This window comes from Parus major, chromosome 11 (assembly GCF_001522545.3).
Source record: "Parus major isolate Abel chromosome 11, Parus_major1.1, whole genome shotgun sequence".
Classification (NCBI taxonomy): Eukaryota; Metazoa; Chordata; class Aves; order Passeriformes; family Paridae; genus Parus; species Parus major.
Genome location: NC_031780.1, coordinates 12,797,356 through 12,818,274, shown reverse-complemented (window position 1 = coordinate 12,818,274; position 20,919 = coordinate 12,797,356). Strand labels below are relative to the sequence as shown.

The 20,919-nt window shown below is 40.8% G+C and overlaps 1 protein-coding gene and 1 long non-coding RNA gene across 2 annotated transcripts in view; both read right to left on the bottom strand.

Annotated features, from left to right (window-relative positions):
• CBLN1 (cerebellin 1 precursor) overlaps positions 1 to 401 on the bottom strand; it is a 4,083-nt gene extending 3,682 nt beyond the window's left edge. Inside the window, exon 1 of the mRNA XM_015639560.3 lies at positions 340 to 401. Coding sequence (XP_015495046.2) covers positions 340 to 401 — 62 coding nt within the window. The remainder of the gene's footprint in view (positions 1 to 339) is intronic.
• Positions 402 to 5,901: 5,500 nt separating this feature from the next.
• The window catches only part of LOC107209914, a 33,952-nt gene continuing 18,934 nt past the window's right edge, over positions 5,902 to 20,919 (bottom strand). Inside the window, exons 4-6 of the long non-coding RNA XR_001523748.2 lie at positions 14,539 to 14,619; positions 10,053 to 10,134; positions 5,902 to 8,969 (exon numbers count right to left, since the gene is read on the bottom strand). This is a non-coding gene — a long non-coding RNA (uncharacterized LOC107209914). The remainder of the gene's footprint in view (positions 8,970 to 10,052; positions 10,135 to 14,538; positions 14,620 to 20,919) is intronic.

The window sequence follows — 20,919 nt, the reverse complement described above, 5'->3', positions numbered from 1 at the left end:
CCGAGCCGAGCCGAGCCGCACCGCACCGCACCGCACCGCACCGAGCCGAGCCGCGTAGGTAGGAGCGCCGGGGCGCGGAGACACCGCGCGGGGCTGAGGCAGGGCGGGGCTCGAGAACTCCCGTGGAGCCGCTCGGACCGGGGCGTCGGGCAAAGCCGGGCTGTGGGCCCGTGGGGCGGAGCGGGACCGCGGCTTTCCGCGGTGCAGCTGGGCCAGGCAGGCTGGAAGGGAGCGGGCTGCTGGCGGGGCGAAGGCCTGCCGCCGCCTCCAAGCAGGCAGAGCATCCCCGGCTGTGACCCCGCGCCCCTCCCGCCGGAATCGCACCGAGAGATGGGTTACCACGAGTCCCCCTCGCAGAAGTGTCCGGGCTCCGCTGTCTGCTTCAGCCGTCTCGCTCGCATCCCGGGAAGGAACAAACCGCAAGGCTTCCTGAGCAAGCAACTCCAACAGCGTCTGGAGCCTTTCTCGGCCGGAGCAGCGCCCCGCTGATAAGGACAGTGCCCCGCCATGGGACCCGCCCGGAGCTCGGGTTTAGGGTCGTCGTTGTTTCCTAAAGCGCAAAGATTGCTTTGTCTCTGGACGTCTGACCCGTGTTCTTTCTGGATGCGCTGTCAAAAAATCATCACCCGGGATTGTAAATGAAGAGATTAGAAACAAACGACTGGAACAGAGTGCTTTTCTAACTGGCAAATCTGTTTACAAAATTAAACTTCAGAGATAAAAACTTTTATGGAGTTTGTAGCATCTGCTCTGGGAAACTGAATGTGCTCCAAAACTGAGCTCCAGTGCAAATCATTATGAATTTTGGTAAAGGCTTTACTTTATTTCATTGTGCTGTTCCGATTGTGTGGTTCGTAAGATATTTTTTTACCTGGGAAAGTGATCTCTCTCTCTGAAAACTGCCATAAATAAAACTTTATTGATATAACTGCTCTGCTAAGTTAAACGCGTGTCTGTGAAGTTGTTCAGACAGTCTGAAGTGTCAGTCTGCCCGTGGGTTGGTACTGGCTGGCTGTGAGGGACGGGATGTAGCGGGAACCAATGGCATCAGGAGCCTCTGCAGGGAGGGTCAGAATACGCCGCACTTTTGATACTCAGCAGTGAAGCAGTCTGGAAACCAATGTAGTGGCAAAATGCTTAAAAAAGGGGAAGAACAGTGGTCAGAAAGGAGTTGGGGAGATAATAAAATAGCAACAAAAATTCTGAGAAGTAGAAAGTGAGTGGGTGGAGCCACAGCCTGTTAGAAGGTGTGTTATGTTTTGCTTCAAGACACGAGCTTTAGATTTACAATGTATTATTGCTGCTGACAACTGAATCTGAAATCAGAATCAGAAACTTTAAAATAAAATTAATATTTCTAAGGCATACTAATAAAGCTAAACAAAATAAAAATTAGTGAAAATGATCATTTTGCATTCTTGTCACTTTGGTGAGATGGCTTGGGGAAATAGAAACTGAAGGAGCATGGTTCTGCCCTTTTAATTTTTCTGAGTGCTTGACTCAAAGAAACATGCATGTTCTTTCAACACACATGACTCATAAAAAATATTATTGTATCATGTATTTCTCTTGTAAGACACTTCCTGTGCATGACAAAAAGCAATTCTCTCATGCTATAGAGCTCTTTAGATGTAGCTTATGGATTTGAATCCAGGAGGGTCTGCCAGAGCTGGAAGTTGCTTGGTGTGGTGACCCCTTGGCAGGAGGCTGGGTGGGCCTTCTACCCCCAAGCTCCTTGGCTACTCCAATGGCTTGGTGGATGGAGTTACCAGAAAGAACCAGGACAGGGGCACCTGGATAAATGAACAAATCTGTCACTTTACCTCGCACAGGAGGTAGGCAGGCAGACAAGGGGGGGTGCCAAGATTCCTGTGTCAGACACCCTTGTTGTCAGCGGCTTTCATTCTTGCACACTTGCCTAGCACTGTAGCATCCAGCTTCTGCAGCTCTGGCTGTAATAAAGAAACACCTGCCATGCAAATTAGAGCTGACTTCATTTTCATTAAATGCCACAGGCAGTGCTAGGCAGTTGTGTTGATCCTCTCTGTATTGCCAACAGTCTCTGACTCATATTGGGCACAAAGAAGAGGTGCTCAGCAGGAGGATGTGGGGACTGATAGATGAGCACGTTGCATGATTAGTGATGTGTGGCAAAGAGCTCTCCATCTAGAGTGGAGATTTGCAAATCCAGATGTTTTCAGAGGGACAGGAATTAAATTACACCATCTAATTACAAACTGCCTTGTTAGTCAATGTCATTGAGATCCAAGAGGACAATGGTCATTGAGATACAATGGAAATGGTATCAAGGTATTAACAAACTCTAATAGATGTTGCAGATGTTAGTTTGAAATGGATATATTTGTCAGGCAGAGCTCTTTGGTGTTTGCTTTTAAGAAAAAACTGTTGTGGATGTGGTGAAAATATGTGAACTGTCCATTGTGTGGTAACTCGCTCTGACCTCAATATTGACAGATTGCCTGCAGACTAGGAGTTTGTCGAACTCCCCTAATGTTTCACCCAAGGTTAAAGAAAAAAAAAAAAAAACAAGAAAACCAAACAACTTGGAAATAATCTGGAGGGAAAAAAAAAAATTGAATTATCCTCATCAAGTCCCTGAAGCAGCAGTTCAGGACTGGTTACTATCCTGCTCAGATCATGAGAGAATTGCTTATTTTGTACCAGAAAAAAAGCTATGGTGAGACCAAAATAACCTGGTTTTTTTTACCTCTTACAGAAGCAATTGTGAAGCTCATAGGTACTGAAGTTTTATCTGTAGAAACCAAAATATAGTTTAGCCATAAAGCAACAGCAGTATTACCTGGCCTCCATTACACTGTCAGTGAGCCTTAATCCTGTTGTAGGAAAATCATCCTTAAAACAGTCTCACTACACATTTAACTTCAGCTTCACTCATGAAATCTCTGAGGAGGATAAGCATAAGCTGCTCTGAAAACAAGTACCGAGAATTCTACTGGAAACCTTTATATTTCCTTCAAGAGAATAATTTAGCAAGACTTTAGCTCACTGTGTATAAATTCACCTTTTCACAGACTACTTGCCTTTTGATTTAATCCTTCTTGAGTGAGAGATGCACGGTCTGGTCCATAACTGGATAACTTATATGAAATGCAGTTTGTTCAGAATTCTGAAAATGCAGTTTGTTCACTGCTATATTAGTTTATGAACTATAAGCAGCAAAAAGCAATTCAGGGATTTATATATGCCCATATAAACTTAAGATACTTGTCTTCCCAAGCATCTGCTGGGATTCTGTACAATGTCTGAAGATGTGTGAAAATGAGATTTAGAACAAAACAGCTTTTGCTGATCCATCCAGTGCTCTATCTAGAACCATCTGATTTGCTCTTGTAAGAAAGGTTTTCATGTATTTATGGTGATTTGCTTATGGTGTCACCTTCAGCTTCCACAGCAAGCAATTAAGGTATCAAGAGCAGGCTGAGTTCACTGAGAGAGTGCACAGCAGAAGCAGATGCACTGCTAGGGTGCCATCCAGCAGAATTATCTCTAATGCTCCACACTGTAGAATAAAAAGGGCCTGGGACCTGCAGTGCCACTTGACTGCCTGTGCAGGTCGTACTCAGCAGAGAAAAACCATAAAATGGCACAGACAGGTTTGGGGGCCAGGAGAGAACAGCACCAGGCCAGGGATGGACAGCCAGAGAGTGCCTGTGCTTTCTGAGGTGTGTGCCTGACAACAGCTGCCAGGTGATAATTTGTGTATTTTCCTGTCTTCACCTTCTGTAATTTTATTTGATCAAATCAGGTTGCTTCCCAACATTAACCATGCACTTTGTTCTACAGAAAAATAGTTCTGATTTTCACTTTTAGGTCTTGCTTCTGGCTAGAGAATATCAAACAACACTATGTCTTCATGTGTTTTGTAATGTTAAAAAAAAACCTGATAAAACATTGACATAAAAATTCAGCTTTTACAGTTCACATTTTTGGCAAACCCGAGTCTCAGGAGTGGGAATTTTTGATGGATACATGTAGTTACAAACAGAAGGTCAAAGGGGAAAGAGTTACACAGTCTTAACCAAAGTGGGGATTGCAGCAGTAAATTAATGTCAAATTATCTACCTTGAAGGATCCTTGGGCTACACAGGTAGTAGGGCTTGTATATTTTGAAGAACAAAACAGCTTATTAAGATAACTTCAAAATAAATTTCATCTGCTGCATTTTACTGTCTGCCTGCAATACAATATTTGACTTCTGATCTCACATATATATTACGTAGGGCAGCTTTAGAAATGGGAAAGAATATTAGTTCTCTGCTAAGAGTTGAAAACTCCACCCCTGAGACAAATATTAAACATTCTGGTTTTTAAAATTGTAAATGTCCACGTGTAGTATAGCACTATCAAGTTGGTGGGTTTTTTTAAGTAACACTGGATTTCAGTCTTACCTTGAGTTATCTGTTTTACAGCTACATTTACTTATGCCATTGATTTGCATTGACATACATTATGGTATTGACTGATGATGTCAGATAATTTATTACTTGCATGGAATATCAGCAGATTTTCTTTCAGGTACAAAAATTTCCTAAGTGAGTGATGATGCCAAGGTCAGGAGCTTGATTTGTTTTTCTCGTCATAGACTTCTGTCAAAACAAGTGCATTGTTACAAACAAATAACTCAAACTGGAAACTAGTTGCCATTCTGATAGGTAATTATATTTTAACAGGGCAAAATCCCAGCCCAAGCTGCCAGAGAAGGCTCAGCTAAAGCCAGCACGGGCTGGAACAGCGTGTGTGCTCAATGTAATTGTAAATGGGGCCACCTCGGTCGTGCTGCCTCTTCAAACTTAAAAGAATTAAGACCAAAGCTGTCCAAATGTTAACTGAAACTCCTAATAATTAAGGGTTATTAGGGGCTGCTGGCTGGCTTTATTTTCTACTGCAGTGCACTTGTGCTTGTGGATTCTATTTATACACAGAATTAAGAGCTCTGTTTGAACAGGTAATCCAATCTCCTCTGTGTAATTTAGCCAATGATTTTTTTTTCCCTGGCCCTTAATTTTGGCTGTGTTTCATGATGTACAGTGCAACTGCAATACTAAAAATAATCTCATTCAACATACTTTATCTGAAAGGATAAATCAGACTACCTTACAAATGCTGGGTAAATTTCTGGGTTTTTTTCTACTTACGAAGGAAGCCCCAGAGATGCTGAAGGGAATTTTCCGTGTGCATCTTTCCCTCTAGTGGCTGCTGCTCTTGGGGAAAAGCAGCAAGAGCAACATTTCTGCACTTCTGTATTGGGTACAAAGGGATGGCAGGATGGAGGGAAGGAGACAGGTAGACAGACTTTTGGGCAATTAAAATATTGTGATGAACCATATGAAGACAAAGATACACAATAGCCATGGATTTGACTATATTTTCATGGAAAATGCAATGTGTTCTTGAAATGTTGTAATAATTCTGATCAGTTGCATGAAGATCAGCTTCTCAGCCACTTTGCAGTCTCTCACACTGATCCTTTTTGTTGGTCTGTCATTTTCCCAGTGCTTGCATGCTCATGGAGTTGGAAAATACCTCAGTGACAGCCCATAAACCAGCTGTCCTTCATGTATCCATTCCACACACCTTTCTCATGTTTGCTAAACACTTTATTTTGTCTGTCCTTTTCTTTTTGGCAGCATTAAACCCAGAGCCAAGTGTCCATGCTCATTGTTTCCTTTGGGCAATGCCTGCTCTGGGATTAGTGCCTATCACACACCCCAGCAGCCCTTCCCAAATTGCTCTGGTAAAGGGATCAGTCAAAGCCATGAATCCACGATTGTTCAGAGGGTGAAGTGACTGAGACAGCACTGCAGAAACACAGCTGGCCCAGGTAGAAAACACAGCAGCAGGGGGACAATCACCACGTGGAATATTTCATTAGGATTTATTTCTGGTCTGCATGCAGCAGTGAGTGCTCACAGGCAATACAGCCCATGCCCTGTATTGCACCTCTGGCCACCTTTTCCAGGTGCTGAACCTGTGATTAGGTGGAGGCTGAACACCACAAATGGAGTAAGCAGAGGGGAAAAAAGAAAAAAAATGACAGAGAGGGAGAAAAACCTGCTGTAATTTCATTCATAGCATACACAGATGCCAACCTGAGTTAGTTTTCCAGTCCTTTAGCTGGAGACATCTTTATTCTTCTTTGCTTACTTTCACCTCATTGTTTTCTTCCATTTTTGCTAGTTTTATAGCAGAGTTGCTCTCTCCAGCCAGACTCATTTATTCTGGCTCAGAACAGAATGGTTTAGGTCTTTGTAACCTACACTAGCTGAGAGATTTCCTGAACACTTGTCATTTACTGCTCTGACAATTGGCAATAACAAAGGCTATTAGATACCTCCCCTTATTCACTGCACTTACTGGGCATATGTGGTACCTGGCTCAGAAACCATCACAGGGCTAACCCCCAGGGTGCATCCCAGGGCACACTTCTATCAGAAATCAAATCCGACAGGACTATCAGATCTGGGAGGTGAACTTGTAACCATAAGTCACAAACAATTAAAATCCTGAAATATAAGTGTTTCATTAAGGGCTTCTTCTGGGTAACTTGTTTGTAATTCAACCAGTTAAAAGTATCTATAGCCTTTCCCAGAAGAATTTAGACTCAACCCATGGTAAAAAAATAATAATAGATTACTTACAAGTTCTTTGAATTTCTACTGGGACAGTTCTTCCGCTCTTATTTAGGTTTGAATGTGTAAATGATTAGTAGTTATATCTATCTTCAGCAAAAATGTAAAATAGTAAATTCCATCAAACACTGACTACAGCTACTTTTTTTATCATAAAATTTTACAAATTCCCCACCAGTGAGCTCATTAGTGTAAATGATAGAGCCTTATCTCAGGTTTAAAGTCAGCAGTTTTCCTTAGGTACCAAGCAGCCTCTTTTGTGACATGGTAATGGAGGACCTTATTCCAGAGAGCAGGGAAAATTTCCTCCCTGCTCTTGTAGGGCTGCTAAAAGCAAGCAGACTGAGTGGGATCTCAGTACTGTCAGTATTCTCCTTGTCAAAAAGGAGCAGAGCATTTGTAGGGGAGAGAAGGGCACATTGCATCCCAAGCTTGTTGTGAGGGGCAGATGTCAAGGGACAACAGAGGAGAAAAGCTGTTTCTAAAGAAAATAATAGATTCTCCCTATTCTACTCTCCAGAATCTTTGCTGCATGCAAACACTACATGACATATACATTAGTATCCCAGGATGCCATCACTGTGCCTCAGCACACACTGGTACCTCACCAGAGCTGGGGACACTGCTGAGTCCTGCTGGCAACAGACACGGCTGGTGCAGGTCTCAATTTCCACGAGCACCTGCAGGGGTAGAGGTGAGAGGAATGGGTTGAACTGTAAAAGACACTGGAAACTACAGATAAAGATAAAAATATTCAACTGAAAATTATTTCTTCAGTGGCAAAGAGGAGAAAGCGGGGAGAAAACCCTGAAAACCAAGCAATTTCTCAGGAGTTTCATCTGAAAACCCCATGCCCGATAATTGTGGGTTAAATGTGTCAGCCAGCACATGGACACCGTGCCATGCTGCCTTTTGAACTCTGCTTTTCATGGACAGTGATCTCTGCATTCTTCACAGTACAACAAAATAACTCTGTTGAATGCGGTCAGGGGCTAAGGCTGGATTGCTCAGGATGCTCAGCGGGTTTGCTCAGCAAGGGGAGGGCTGTCACTATGTCCGGAGTTCATCTGCTGCTTGCTGAAATCGTAAGGCAGCACATTTCCATCTTCTGGGCACTCTGGGTATTTGAGAGAGCTGTTTGTGGCTCTGAAGGCGAGCCCACGGCGCTGCTATGCGCTCGGGCAGCGCTGCGGAGCGCGGCCGGGGGTCCTGCAGCAGCACAGCCACCGGGCTCTGGAGGCAAAATGCGAGAGCTCAGCACTGGAGAGCCTTTTGTGGGGAAACACGAGCAATCTCCAACAGTGCAACACACAAAATAACAAGCTAGGGGATGTGGGCACGCAGATTTTGAAAGTTTGAGTCAATAAAGGGTGGAGGAGTGGAAGTGTTTGTGGTGTTTCTGAAGGAAACCCGCTATCCCTAGAACCAAGAGCAATCTAGTTAAAAAAAATATAAAAAAATAAAAAAATCCTGGAAGCAAACCTCCTTGACTTGGAGAGGAAAGAGTATATCTCACAGAAAACAAAATGTCTTCCATTGACTAATTGGAGCAACATTGTTTAAATATTAAGCTGTGAAACAAAAAGTCACTGTTAATTTGCCTGGGGTTAAGCAGTGAATTCTGTCCTCTCAATTCTAGATTTCTAATTTTGCAGCCAGCTGGGCCTGTGGTTCCCCACGTAACAGCATCCTTTGGTGTGCTGATTCCCTGTAAAGTTCCTTCCAAAGCCTATCAGGCTCAGAGATAATTTTTTTCTTTCATCTTCTCTCAACCATGCATTTACCTCACCATCCATGGACTCGAGTGTTTTGTGTCATTTCTGGAACTGCAATTCTACAAGATTAGGGCAGAAAAAGAATAAAGAGAATTGTTTCACATGAGGAGGACTTTTATATTGGTTTTTTTTCAGGTTCACAGAGCACAGGGAAGTGCCTGTATGTTGCAGTAAGCTTAGGGCCTGGTACAAGGCTCAGGGGAATGGGGAAGAGATTTTTTTTATTTGTTGAGCATCGCAATGACCCCCTCAATGACCACTGTGGAGGGTGTCTGGGATACGCAGGGAGGACTCTTCCTCAAGGGCTAAATCTACTTGTTTTGGACACTTCTTATTTAGATGAACTTCTGAGGAGATACAAATTGCATTTCATGTAATTGTCCCTGCTACTTGGGCCAAATTCTTATTTACACTGGAATAATTTTTTTTCATATATATTAAATACCACAGTGGTGGAAAGAATAGTTATTGAATATAGGTACCTAGTTCTTCATCAACTGCCTTCACAGGTACATTTCATCCCCTGAAACAAAAAATCCAAGTTAAACCTGTCACAAATATCATGTTTTCTTACATATTCTTTCCTCTAACTATATCCACCAGCAGATTGTCCATCATTGCTGCAGGCAGCTTGTGACAAACTGCTGTTTCAGTAATTACTGAAGGTCTGTACCACGTTTGTGATGCTGCTCACCAGAGGGGTTCAAACCTAGAAAGACAGACATCATCATTCTTCTTTTGAAGCTGAGACCAAGTCGGAGTCACTGGGCCGGCCACTGACTGGCTCAGCAGATCAGCAGTGGCACCAAACATATTGTATTTATTGAATATATGAGGGGAACAATGAGAGATAGGATGGTAACAGCAGTGATACAAAGGGAGCGAGACAGCACCGGATAAGGAATCCAGTCAGGTATTGGCCAGCTACCAGCATGAGCATATTTATAACAAAGATCATTTCAGGGTCATAATCAGGACATAAAGGGAATCTGCTTTGTTTGCACATCATCATTCACCATTGTTCAGCACATCTTTAAGGTAAAAAATGCACATGTATTTTCTAAAATTTTAATTAAAAGTACATTTTTCATTTTGTACATAACTTCTTTATTATTTTTGCATCTCAAGTAAGCTGTGAGTTCTTTGTTTAGGTTATGTAAAATATCTACCTACAGAGAAACCTGGCTGTACTGAATGACTCTGCACCTTACCATTTTCTTCCAGGGTCAGCAAAATTCTTAAAGGCTGAAGTGTAAAAATTGTGTTGCATTGCATTTGTGCATTGCCTTCCCTTTATCCACAGAAACTCACCTCACTTGCCTCAGTCCTTTTTCAAACTAGGGTTTATTTACAAATTGGCAGTAAAGTGCTGTAGTCTCTTTGACAGTTTGCAATTAATTGCACACAATCTGTTTAGGTTTCAAGATGCACTGTTCATAAATGATGATATATTCCAAAAGGCAGTCCAATTGGCTGCTTTGCATATTGCATATATTTTTCATATTTTGAGACAGGACATATGCAAAATCATTTTAGTGTGGCAAAAACACAGGCAAGATTATTTGGAGGAAAGGCCAGAGGTTCTATATCTAATTCTTTCACTCACCTGCTACAGACTGTGGGTAAGTCATCTAATATTTCTCTGCCTTTCTTCTGCATCTGCAGAAGGTTGTTTGTTCTTCTAAGAGCTGGAACACAGTAAATGAAAATGTAATTTATTATTATTAATATATTCCAATAAATGGTGTTGCAGTGCTCTAGCATTCTTTTGAAGTCAGTAGCAAAGAGTACTAAATAAAGAGAGAATTAAAAGAAAACATATTTAAGTCCATTTGATATACCTGCATGGAAATGCTGTTTGTGGAATAACCTCCTCAGAACACGAAACTAATAAAGGCATATGTGCTAAATGGGTCCCAGAGCCTTGACCATCTTCTGCTCTTTTTACTTGTCTCAAGAGTGACATGAGTCATGTGTCCCAGACCACTAAAAGCAACTTTTACAACATAAAGCATTTAAATGTGCCAGTAAATACCTTATATTGACATCATATCTCTCACCATTCTTACAATGAGCTCCTATTTACTTTAATTTTTCTCTCTTTTCTCCAACGCTGCCTTTCTGTTGTGAATTATGGGCAGCTCTCAGAAAAGTGACACACTTTAATGATACATGTAATACTATAATTGAATCAAACTACTTTGTTTCCCCAAAAAGCTATTCTTTATTTGCTGGCAGGCTGCTTGTTTATCCTAACATTGTCAGTCACATCAGGAAAGCCTTCTTAGTCATAAAATAGCTATTGTAGAGGAAGCATTATTGGTTCAGTGCAGGGCTTTTTAGCAGTAATTATGTACAGCTTTTAGTAATTTTGAGAGTCACCCAAGCATCATTGATAGAAACCATTTGCAATGACATGCAATGATGCCTGTGTAGCATTTTTACAAGCAAAATAAAATAAGACATTTTGGTGGTAACATGTAAATTAGCCTTGAGGCTTGCAATGCAATGCTCATCAAGTGTATAACATTTAATTACAAGACCACTGAGCATGAGTGAGGTCCCCTGAGCTTTTCATCCCCACAACAGAAAGATTCTCCCACTGAACTGATGATTTGAATCCTCTCATCAGATGTGGAGTGAATTCACTGCTCTCTCAGCAGGCTAAACTGGCATTTAAGGGTCCACCATGTTTCAGGACCCTATTTGGTAAAGTACTTCATGGGCTTGCTGCTGCTTGAGATCCCTTGTTGAATCCCATCTGTGAAGAACTGAGAACTGCAGTTGACAAAACTAGCATGCCAGGAGGAAGAAGAGTTTACATGAATTTGGTTGAAATTAATTGAATTAACTTCATCTGATGACAAGAATCAAATAGAAAACTAATAATCCATTTCAAATTCCCTAAGTGATGCTGTTTTCCAGTAAGAGAGAAAACATTACCCTGTAGGTTTGCTGGAGATATGAGTTTCATTTTCAGTATCTATCTAGTATGGCAAATATATTTACTAACTTACTTGTTATAGACAACAATACAGCCAATTTTATGTGTGTGTTGTCCCGGTTCCCTAGGCGCTGGAAAATGAGAAGCCTGAGGGACTTGCTGCCCTGCTGGATGTGGTAAGGGACAGCTGCTTTTAATGTTCTGAAGTGTTCTGGCTTCCCAACACTGAAGTGTTACCTTTTTATGCAAATGGTAGTGGCAACAGCATGCTCAATCTGTGCTATTTCATGATTATGTGCAATCAATAAACCCCCAGAGCCTCTGAAACGGCCACCTTGCTCAGCCTCTCCAGTAGGGAGGTCTATTTAGCAGCAGGTTTTCAGCAGACCAATATGTGGAATCAATACCCTGAGAATAATCTGCCCACTTGTCCTTATGAAATATTTGTATTTTTCCATGCAAGTCCTAACAGTCTGAATGACTTTTCCAATATGTAAGGGTTTAGTGCTTTGTGTGGAAATGCGTCAACTACTCCATTGCCAGCACATCTGAGAGGTTCTCTCAAGGTCAGTACTGGATTGAGCTTTAAAGTCCAGTCATGCAGACACAGAACACCCACCTAAGTGGTTACAAATTGCCTGTGAGCTACTACAATGTGTAGGTGAGGAGAGCCTGGGAAGGTCATGGAGCTTCCCTCTCCTGAGCTCTCTCTACACCCCTTCTGTTACTTGGGGCAAAAACGGGGCCCCTCTCTGCTGTGTGCATTGCTCACCTCAGAAGGGGACAGTGACTCCAGCCTGTTTTCTCAGTTGTTTTTACCTGCATGGTTTCAGCCCAGTGTGGGACAGAATCCCTGCCTCAGTCTGTCCCTTGGGCAGGGGAATCCTCTACATTCTGTGTCCAAAGTATCCCTCTCTGGTTGTAACTGTAACCATGACACCATTTTTTTCCTTTGAAGAGTAAATACAATATTGTTTTTAGTATTTTTAATAGTAATCATGATTTGGGAGGACTTAAAAGTTATTCACAATTAGTTTATTTTCTTGACTCCTTTAATATAGTCACAAGACTACAGTAATCTCCACATGTCCCTTCTGATCCAGGATATATTTTTCTCATCCTGATTTTCAAAGGGGAAGCCCTCAGCAAAGGGTCTGAGGTCACATTTTCATTTTTAGCCTAGTTTCCTAAGGAAATGAGGGTCATGCCATTACTGTCTGTCTGTCTGTTCTTATTTTTCTGTCATATTGCCTTACAGGAACTTTTGAGCCTGTCAATAAACCTCAGTCAGAGTAAAAAAGGCTTTGTAAGTCTCAAGAATAAATACATGCCTGTAAGACTCCATGGCCACTTTTGGCTGGGGAGCAGAAGAGACACAAATTAAAGCTCTTGCTGAGCAAAGGTGAGAAAACTCAGCCAGTTCCATCTGCTTGGCAGCACCGATGGACAAACCAGGGCTGGCCACTCACCAGCATGAGGCTAAATTTGGACAAGGCAGGGCAGGAACAGCTTCTTGGCTGGCGAGGGTGTAACTGTGGATCCAGCTGCTCCCAGGAGTGGGAGGCTCCCGGAGCACAGGGCACCTCTCCCTCACAGGCACATCTCTAGTTCTGTGCTTCACAGTGGTAATTACAAACCTGTCATCAAATTCTGCCTTGCTTGCCAAAATTATCAGAGTGTTTTTCAGATTACACACAGTGATACCATTCCTGTTCTAGAGAGATTATAATTTAGGGATATAAATTATAGTCATTCCTAAAACCTACTGTCTGTCTAAATTTTGAGTTAGAGACTGGAATATAATTGCATGGTATAAATCACTCAGAAATTCTCAGATAGTGGATAGTGTCTAATCCAGCTTTTTATGTAGCTGAAGTAAAGCTATCAATGAGTTTAGTGATGCAGGACAAAACTTGGGCTGTATTTGTATTTGGTTAGTAGCACTTGACAGGAGGAAACAAGCACATTGTTTGTATATACTTCATATGTAGCAGCACTATAGGGTTGGAAAAAGCACTAAGAGAAATCCCCACAAAATAATTAAAAAAAAACCAAACAACCAATGATAGCAAAGAAAAAAATTCACCCTGAAAAAAAGCCACAAAATCAATAGATTATGAAAGCTACGCTGAGGCTTCCACTGCTATTATCTCAAGGCTTTATTATCAAATATCAAAAAATCATTACTGCAATATAAAAACAGCCATAATAACAATATAAAAACTCCACTCAATCTGTTCCTGCAGGGATCTGATCTAAAAAATCCACAAGAAAAAAACCAGTTGGTGTGAAAATGGCAGTTAGCCAGTTCAATCATCCTGCCAACCTGGTTCTATAATTGTACACCAGTCACTACACCTCAGTACCACTACTGTAGATAACTTCAAAAGAAGTGTTCAAGCAAACAAATTGGAACTAAATCAGAAAAATGAAATATTTTGGAAAGGCTCATAACTACCATTATTAGGTGCGATATTTGTGGCTTTGGCTTTTTCTATGTAGTATAACTGATTCCTTATCACTGAGAAATATAACTTAGACACTCTGCCTTGTGTCCTCCTGCACAAGGCCAGCTCTTACCAGCTTAAGCATTCTTCTGGTTTCCTTACCTCAAAAGCAAGAATCACTTCAGCTTGCATGGGATACCTTCATCCTTGCTGCTTATGGGCATGTAGTTTTAAGGAAAACAAGTTTCTACATGAAAGATTTCTGTTGTTTGACACTTCTGTATCTTTAATGAGTTCTTGTGCATAGTGTTTTCAAAAATCCTCTTGGAATCTACATGCAAGTAGAGCTTGTAGTCCATAATGGTATTTGGTGGGTGGGAGAGAGGGGAGGATGGGAGGAGAAGGGGAGTAAATGCCATTCTCCATTTTTTAGTATAACAAGAAAATAAAGTTTTCTGGTCCAGTTTGTCCAGAATCATTTGCTTCATTCTTGTTTGACACCAAAACCGCAAGTCTGGCCTGAGATTTATAAGCCCACTCAGCTCTTTGCAGTGAACTGTTGTATTTAACAGATATTTTAAAAATCTGCCTGTATTTAGGGACAAATCATAAATACATACTAGTAACAGATGTTTGTCTTTTCTTAAGCTTAAAATAAGTAAGGCTCATTATAATTCCATTATAATTTGTAAAAGTTATACCTTTTTTGTGTGGCTTTCTTTTTGAATGTGTGGGTAGCAGATGGTCCTTCTGAATTCCAGAAAATGCACAGAGTTGGCTGACTAGATCAAAAAAACAAGAAGTTATAAAAACTGAAGGCTGGACACAGAGATGACAGGGTTAAAGCAGGATGCACAAACTCATGTGAGCTTACTCTGTGATTTTTACATTGTGGGAAAAGACCTGTGGGAAAAGTACCCAGACCCTCCCAAATGAGATCTCTGTAGGTGAGGAACACGGAATCAAACCAGCCTGTGAGCAGAGTGCAGCTCTGGTTTATGTCCTCTACTGCCCACTCGTTCTTGGCTTTTCTTCTGCTGCAGGCAGGCTGTCTGAAGTCACCCTGCAGCCTTTCAGCCGATAATCTACTTCCTGACTATAACTAGCAAAAGACTAACATTGCACTTGGCTCTGCAGTAGACTCGAAGCAGCCCAGAGGCAGTGCAGGGCCAGCCTGCTGCTAGGCTGTTTGTTTATTTTGGTTGACATTTTCCTTTGTGGAGAATCTGCTCCTTGTTATTCAGTATGTACACCCTGCACATATCCTATGTGTTTAACTGTCTTTGGATAAAAGTGGGTATTTTCCCATGTCAATAAATGTTATGGTATGAAGCTGTGAGCAGGACTCTGAGAGAACCACCCCCTGCTGAGCATCTCACTTTTGCATTGAGTTTTCTTTGTTAATCGTGTGCAAAATAAAAAGGCTTTCTGTCTAGCAAAAACCCATCATTAATTTTTCATATGAGCACTAAAATCTTGAACACAATCCTTGATGGCTTCAAAGAAAAGAGAATAATGAAACCAAAGAACTACATTTTCTTTTTTTTCATCTTAGGTATTTGATATTTTAAGAAAAAAGTTTTAATGTAGAATTACAGTTCTCTCAGCTTCACAGTGACACATTCATTCTGAAGGCTACATTTGACCTTCAACTTTTTCCTTCATTAGCAGGATTACACCTAAACACTCCTTCATTTTACTGCAAATGAGACAGATGCAATGTGTACTCTGTTTGGCCCCAGCATTTGGATTATCCCAAGAGTGGCATTTATGTTCTTGTAGTTCCTTGGTATAAATAAATATCAAAGTAGGAAGACCAATCTGTACTCCACTAGGAATAATAAACTAAAATAATATGGCACTGATTCTGTTTGGGTTGTCTAAATGTGTTTTTATGATTGTATATGTTTATGGCTTTCTCACACAGCCACCATGAATTCCAGGCAATTAAAAAGGACATGAGTTCTGAAGCATTTTAAAAGGGGCTTTGCTTTCCAAATGGTGTGCTTTAAAAGTAGAATATATTTTTTTGACAGAACTACTGCAAAATCAACAGTCGCACATTTGCCCTGCTTCAAATTCCTTTCCCTTCTTCCACCTGAAATAACTAATTAGAATATTTTTGTAAGTTGAAAAGAAAGGCAGGGAAAGATTCCTTATGTTTGCACATATATTAGATGCAGTGCTAGCTGAAGACTCAGCCTGGAGTCCCCAGATGTGAAAGTAGCTCAGAGGGAGAATGTAGCAGGTCTTGTGTCAGGTCTATCAGCCTACCCATACTCTGTACAATCTGCTTTTTTCAGGCTGAACCAGTCCAGTGTCACCACAGGTGGGATGGAAAACATTCTGTGACTGCACACACTGCCTGGCCTTCACCCCCACTTGACTGAGGGACACAGATTTTTCAGTCATGGATGTAGAGAAGAGCTGTATTTAATTCAATAAATTACTGCTGTGCTCTAACCTACCTCAAACTGGTCGGTCTGTGTGGTGTCATGAGTTATTGAACAAAGAAGTACAAGTACAAGTAGTGAAGAAGCAGCAAATTTGATCAGACTGTTAAATTGTTGGCTGGCCTTTGTTATTTACATCATTTCATATACAGGGGAAAGAGCCAGGAGAAGAAAAATATTTTTAAATAATTTTCCAGTTATAAACCAGTTTCAAATGGTAATGTTCAAGAAATACTATGGAAGACTAGAGGAAACTAATTAGATAGGTACATCAAAAATGTACAAAAATTTTTAAAGGCAAAAATTGGTTCTCCTTCAAGTCAAAATGACTTTATATATGTGAAAAAGTAAATAAATGGAAGAGAAAGGGTGATAAAGTTTGATCATTTGCTGTTCCACAAAGTGACCCAAGCTGTCAGAGGAGAACTTCATGGACTTCAGTAGTAACAGCACAATATTTCAAAATTTAGAATTCAGAATTTAAAAACAAATTTATTGAAGAGTATGACTACAGATGTCACTAAACTGTTAATAACACATCTGGAACAAGCACTTGGAATCTCTGCAAAGTCTGGAGACATGATGTAGTAGTTCCAGCAAGTGATGGCACACCCTTGGATGAACAGTGGATGTGGGTAAACATACTGTCCTGGTTTAGGGAATCACCTCAGGACACATACCTAAAAATTCTGGGCCAAGAGCGCTGAAATTCAGAGTCCACAAAAAGTCATATTTTATGAGAGAATCACTGGGGATTTCTGCCACTTCAGTCATAAGATGTTGTCTCTGTATTGTTCACAGGGCCTTGGTCCATCCACTTGTTGCATGAATACTTTACTGGGAGCATAGTCATAAAGAGAACTATTAGCCCATTGTGCTGAAGTACAGAATGTCAGCTGTTTAGGGTAAATGTATCATCGTGTCATTATTAAATATTTATTTTGTTGTAGCACCAAGAGGCCAATCCTGTCAGGTTTCCTCTGTTAAATTTTTTATGAATGATAGTCCCTGACAAGCTGACAGGAATATGAAAGAGCAGAAATTGACACAAGCTTCTGGTGTTTCCAGAGGAAGGGTGTAAATCCTGCCCAGGACTCTTGTTTAGCAATGAGATCCCTTCAGGAGATAAAACAGGCACTCATAGGATAACCTCTGCCAGGAGCAGGGCAAAGAGAAAAAACCCTGAAGAGCCAAAAGCGTTTCCAAAGGCAAGAAAAAACAATCTAATCCCTCTGGGTGGTTAGGAGGCAGGGAAAATAAAAGTAAGCAGAATAGAGGAAGTCCATTTTATTATTTGAAAATGATATCCGAGTTTTGAGCGGTTTAATGGAGCCCAGCTCGGAGCCTTGCCCAGCTGGGCACAGCCAGGGCGCTGCTCAGGGCTGGAGGCAGCAGAGCCCAGCGCGGGGGGAGCTGCCCTGCAGGAGCCCAGCTCTCCTCCCTGCCTGCCTGGACAGTCCCTGCCTTGTCTATTACAGCAGGAAATGTTTTTAAATCTGAACAATGCAGCAGATCTGAGGGCAGACAGCTCAGATAATGAAAAGAAAAAAGAACTATTACTTGGAAATTATTGTTGCTTTGTCACTTTCCCTTAATTTCCTCAGTAACGGGTAGAAACCGTTCCTTAGCAAATATTTAGGAAATAACATCCATAATACCATTTCCCTGCCTCAGTCTTAGCTATTGTTTCCATCCTTTTACTTTTGATGACAGGTGAGTTTCAATTGTAGTCCTTTTAATGAATACTCAGCGTATAAATTATGCAGATTAAAGTATCTAATTTCAGAGTAAATTTCAGAGATTCTTTTATTCTTGTGGTGCATAACAACTGCAAAACATTTTGATTTAATTCTTCAAGGCTTTATAATAATTTTTTTGTTTTAACTAATGCTAATAAAATCCCTACATTCACTTATGAAAGCAGAAGCTGAAAGAATTAAATAAAAAGGTTTAATCTTCAGTTAATTTGTTAGATTCAGGTAAATAATGCTGATGTTCACACTGTAAAATGCAATTTAGAAGGAAAACCATTTTTTTTCTTGTTCTCAACTGAGTATGGTCTATAGCTAGATTACACTGACCATCAGTCAGATCTTCACCTGGTGCAAATATTTTTGAAGTTAATGCAGCAAAAGCAATGTACATCAACAAAGAACTAAAGTACTATCAAGGCTCTGACTCTGAAAAAAACCAAACCTTTGTTAATACACAGTGAAATTAGGGAGCTTCATGGAGGGCACAAGGATTCGGCTCTTTGGATTTTAAGACTTAAGGCTCAAGGTTTGGAAGTAATTTCCTGCATTTCCATTTTTCATTTTTAAGCCTTTCTATCTGTTTCACTGCAATTCAGTGAAGAAAACTCCTCATTCCACAAAAGAAAATTTTGGCTATCAAACAAACTTCTTGTCAGATATTGGTATGGAAGAAACCTCTCAAAACCACCAACTTTAATATTAAATGCTTCCCTGTAGTTCATAGAAGACCAGTTTTCAGTGTTTATTTATTTAGGTACAGTGAACCAGTTTGACCAGGAGTAGTAGCACACAGCTCTGGAGCAGGGCATTGCCTGATGGCTGGTGTCTTAGTGAGGATGGAAAACACAAGTATTTGTGTGCCTGGTTAAATCTGGCACAGAGATCTGAACAGCAGGCTCCTGTATTTCTTGCATGAGCTACCTGACTACTGTGCTGCTGGACACCAGTGCAGGCCAAGACCTCATTTATTTCCAGCATTGTTAAAATCAGGGTTTTTTTTAACTCCTACAAAAGGACTTTGGCTTTGAAATTTGATGCCTTACAGTGACACACCATTTATTGGAATATCCCCAGTTAACCTGACCTGCATGTTTTGCTATTAAAGCCCAAAAAGTTAAGATGGCAGCAAACCAGAGGAATACAAATCTATCTTGAACATCACGCACAGCTTCCTTTTGTGTTGAATCACAATAAAACTGCAGAAAGTCGGCCACAGCCTTACACTGTTAGGTTTGGATTGCTGTGCATCACAAGCCTATTCACAAGTACCTGACAAATCTCTCTCATTAATAACTAATGACAATCTCACTGGTGCTACAATGCATGTTACATTTAATCAATTTGCTATTTGTATTCATTATGTATACCTCCTATTTTGAGTCATGAAAAATTGAAAAGTAATTACAACATGGAAGAGCATCATGGATAACAAATGAGACAAGATGAGAAAAAGTACTAATAATTGGTCAGTTGTGCTTGTCAGTACATTTAAAGCAATTAAGGCAGGAAATGAGATAAGGCAATCGTAAGCCTTTGAAGTTTAACAGAACATCAGGAAAAGCAATGGTATGGTACCCTGGTTTTGACAAAAATTCAACCATCTAAGTAGAGGCTTTAAAAAATTGCTGAACTGCAGCTGTTACTTAAAGAAGTCAAAGTAACTTCTCAGAGTGAACTGTAATTGTAATGCCTGGTAGCATGACCCTGCTATAAGTCTGCCTGTCACCATGTCCATTATAGCCCCCACTGTAGCCAGGGGCAGCTAACTCATCTTTTCCACATTTCAACAGCCTCAAAGAAGGCAAACAAATTAATGACTCAGATGTCTATTTCTGCACTAAAAATAGGAAGACACATTCAACTGTTTATAATCAAGAGAATGTTAATCAAGAGAGTACCAAGATGCTGACAAACTTTTAGGATTTCAATTGCATTTTCTTGTTAACCAGAGGATTACCTTATGAAATGGAAGTGGGAGAAACCATGTCTCTCTGAGAGAGAACAAGCTGATGCAGTTTTGCACCTTGCAAAGATGTTGAAAAGTGGAACAGCCATAGTATCTGATTTAATGAACAGCTGCTGAGTTCCTAAGGCTTTTACCAAACCTAGTTTGTAGTTCACATTCCCTCTGCTGCTGGAATACATAAACACATAAGATCAAAGGTCCACTTTAAGAGAAAATATGCCTAATTTATTTTTGATCAGAATTTTGAGGAACTTATGTGTCTGTAGCTGACACAGGAGTCCTGGGAAGCCTTCTGTCCAGACAGTTCCTCTGGGTCCCAGAGTCCCTGTGCCAGGCAGGGCCAAACAGAGCAGTGTGCTACACCTGGAGCCAACCAGTGCATGCAGCAAGCACCCCAGGGGCCAGTGCTGACAAGCACAGTGGATTTGGCTCCTTAAAAATGCTATTATGGCTCTACCTCAAATTAAAATCTCTAACACCTGAGATAGTACTCAAAAGAGTAGACTGTAGTGGGCTGCTCACAGCCAGTACTCAGTGTGTGTGTGGCAGATCTTCTGAAAATAAAAAGGAATTAAAATTAATACATCAAGTTCTTAATTAAAATTCATCTTTATATCATGTTTTAGGTGAGGCATGGGTCAGAGGTTCCTGCTATGCAGAGTCACAGATATAAACTTAACACCATTTCTGCTCAAAAGGGTAGCTTTAAGGCTTAATTGAAACAGAAAAGAGAGTAAAGACATAACGGGAAAAGACATGGCTGACAATCACTTTCTTGAGAGAACTATAGTGACAAGGGAGGGCAAAAATGCTGAGGAAGGTGATGACTGTATTGCTGTGACATCTGGAAAGTAGAGTTTGGTCATAAAAAACTGCTCAGCATTAGCAATTATAGTAGCTTTTCTTTGA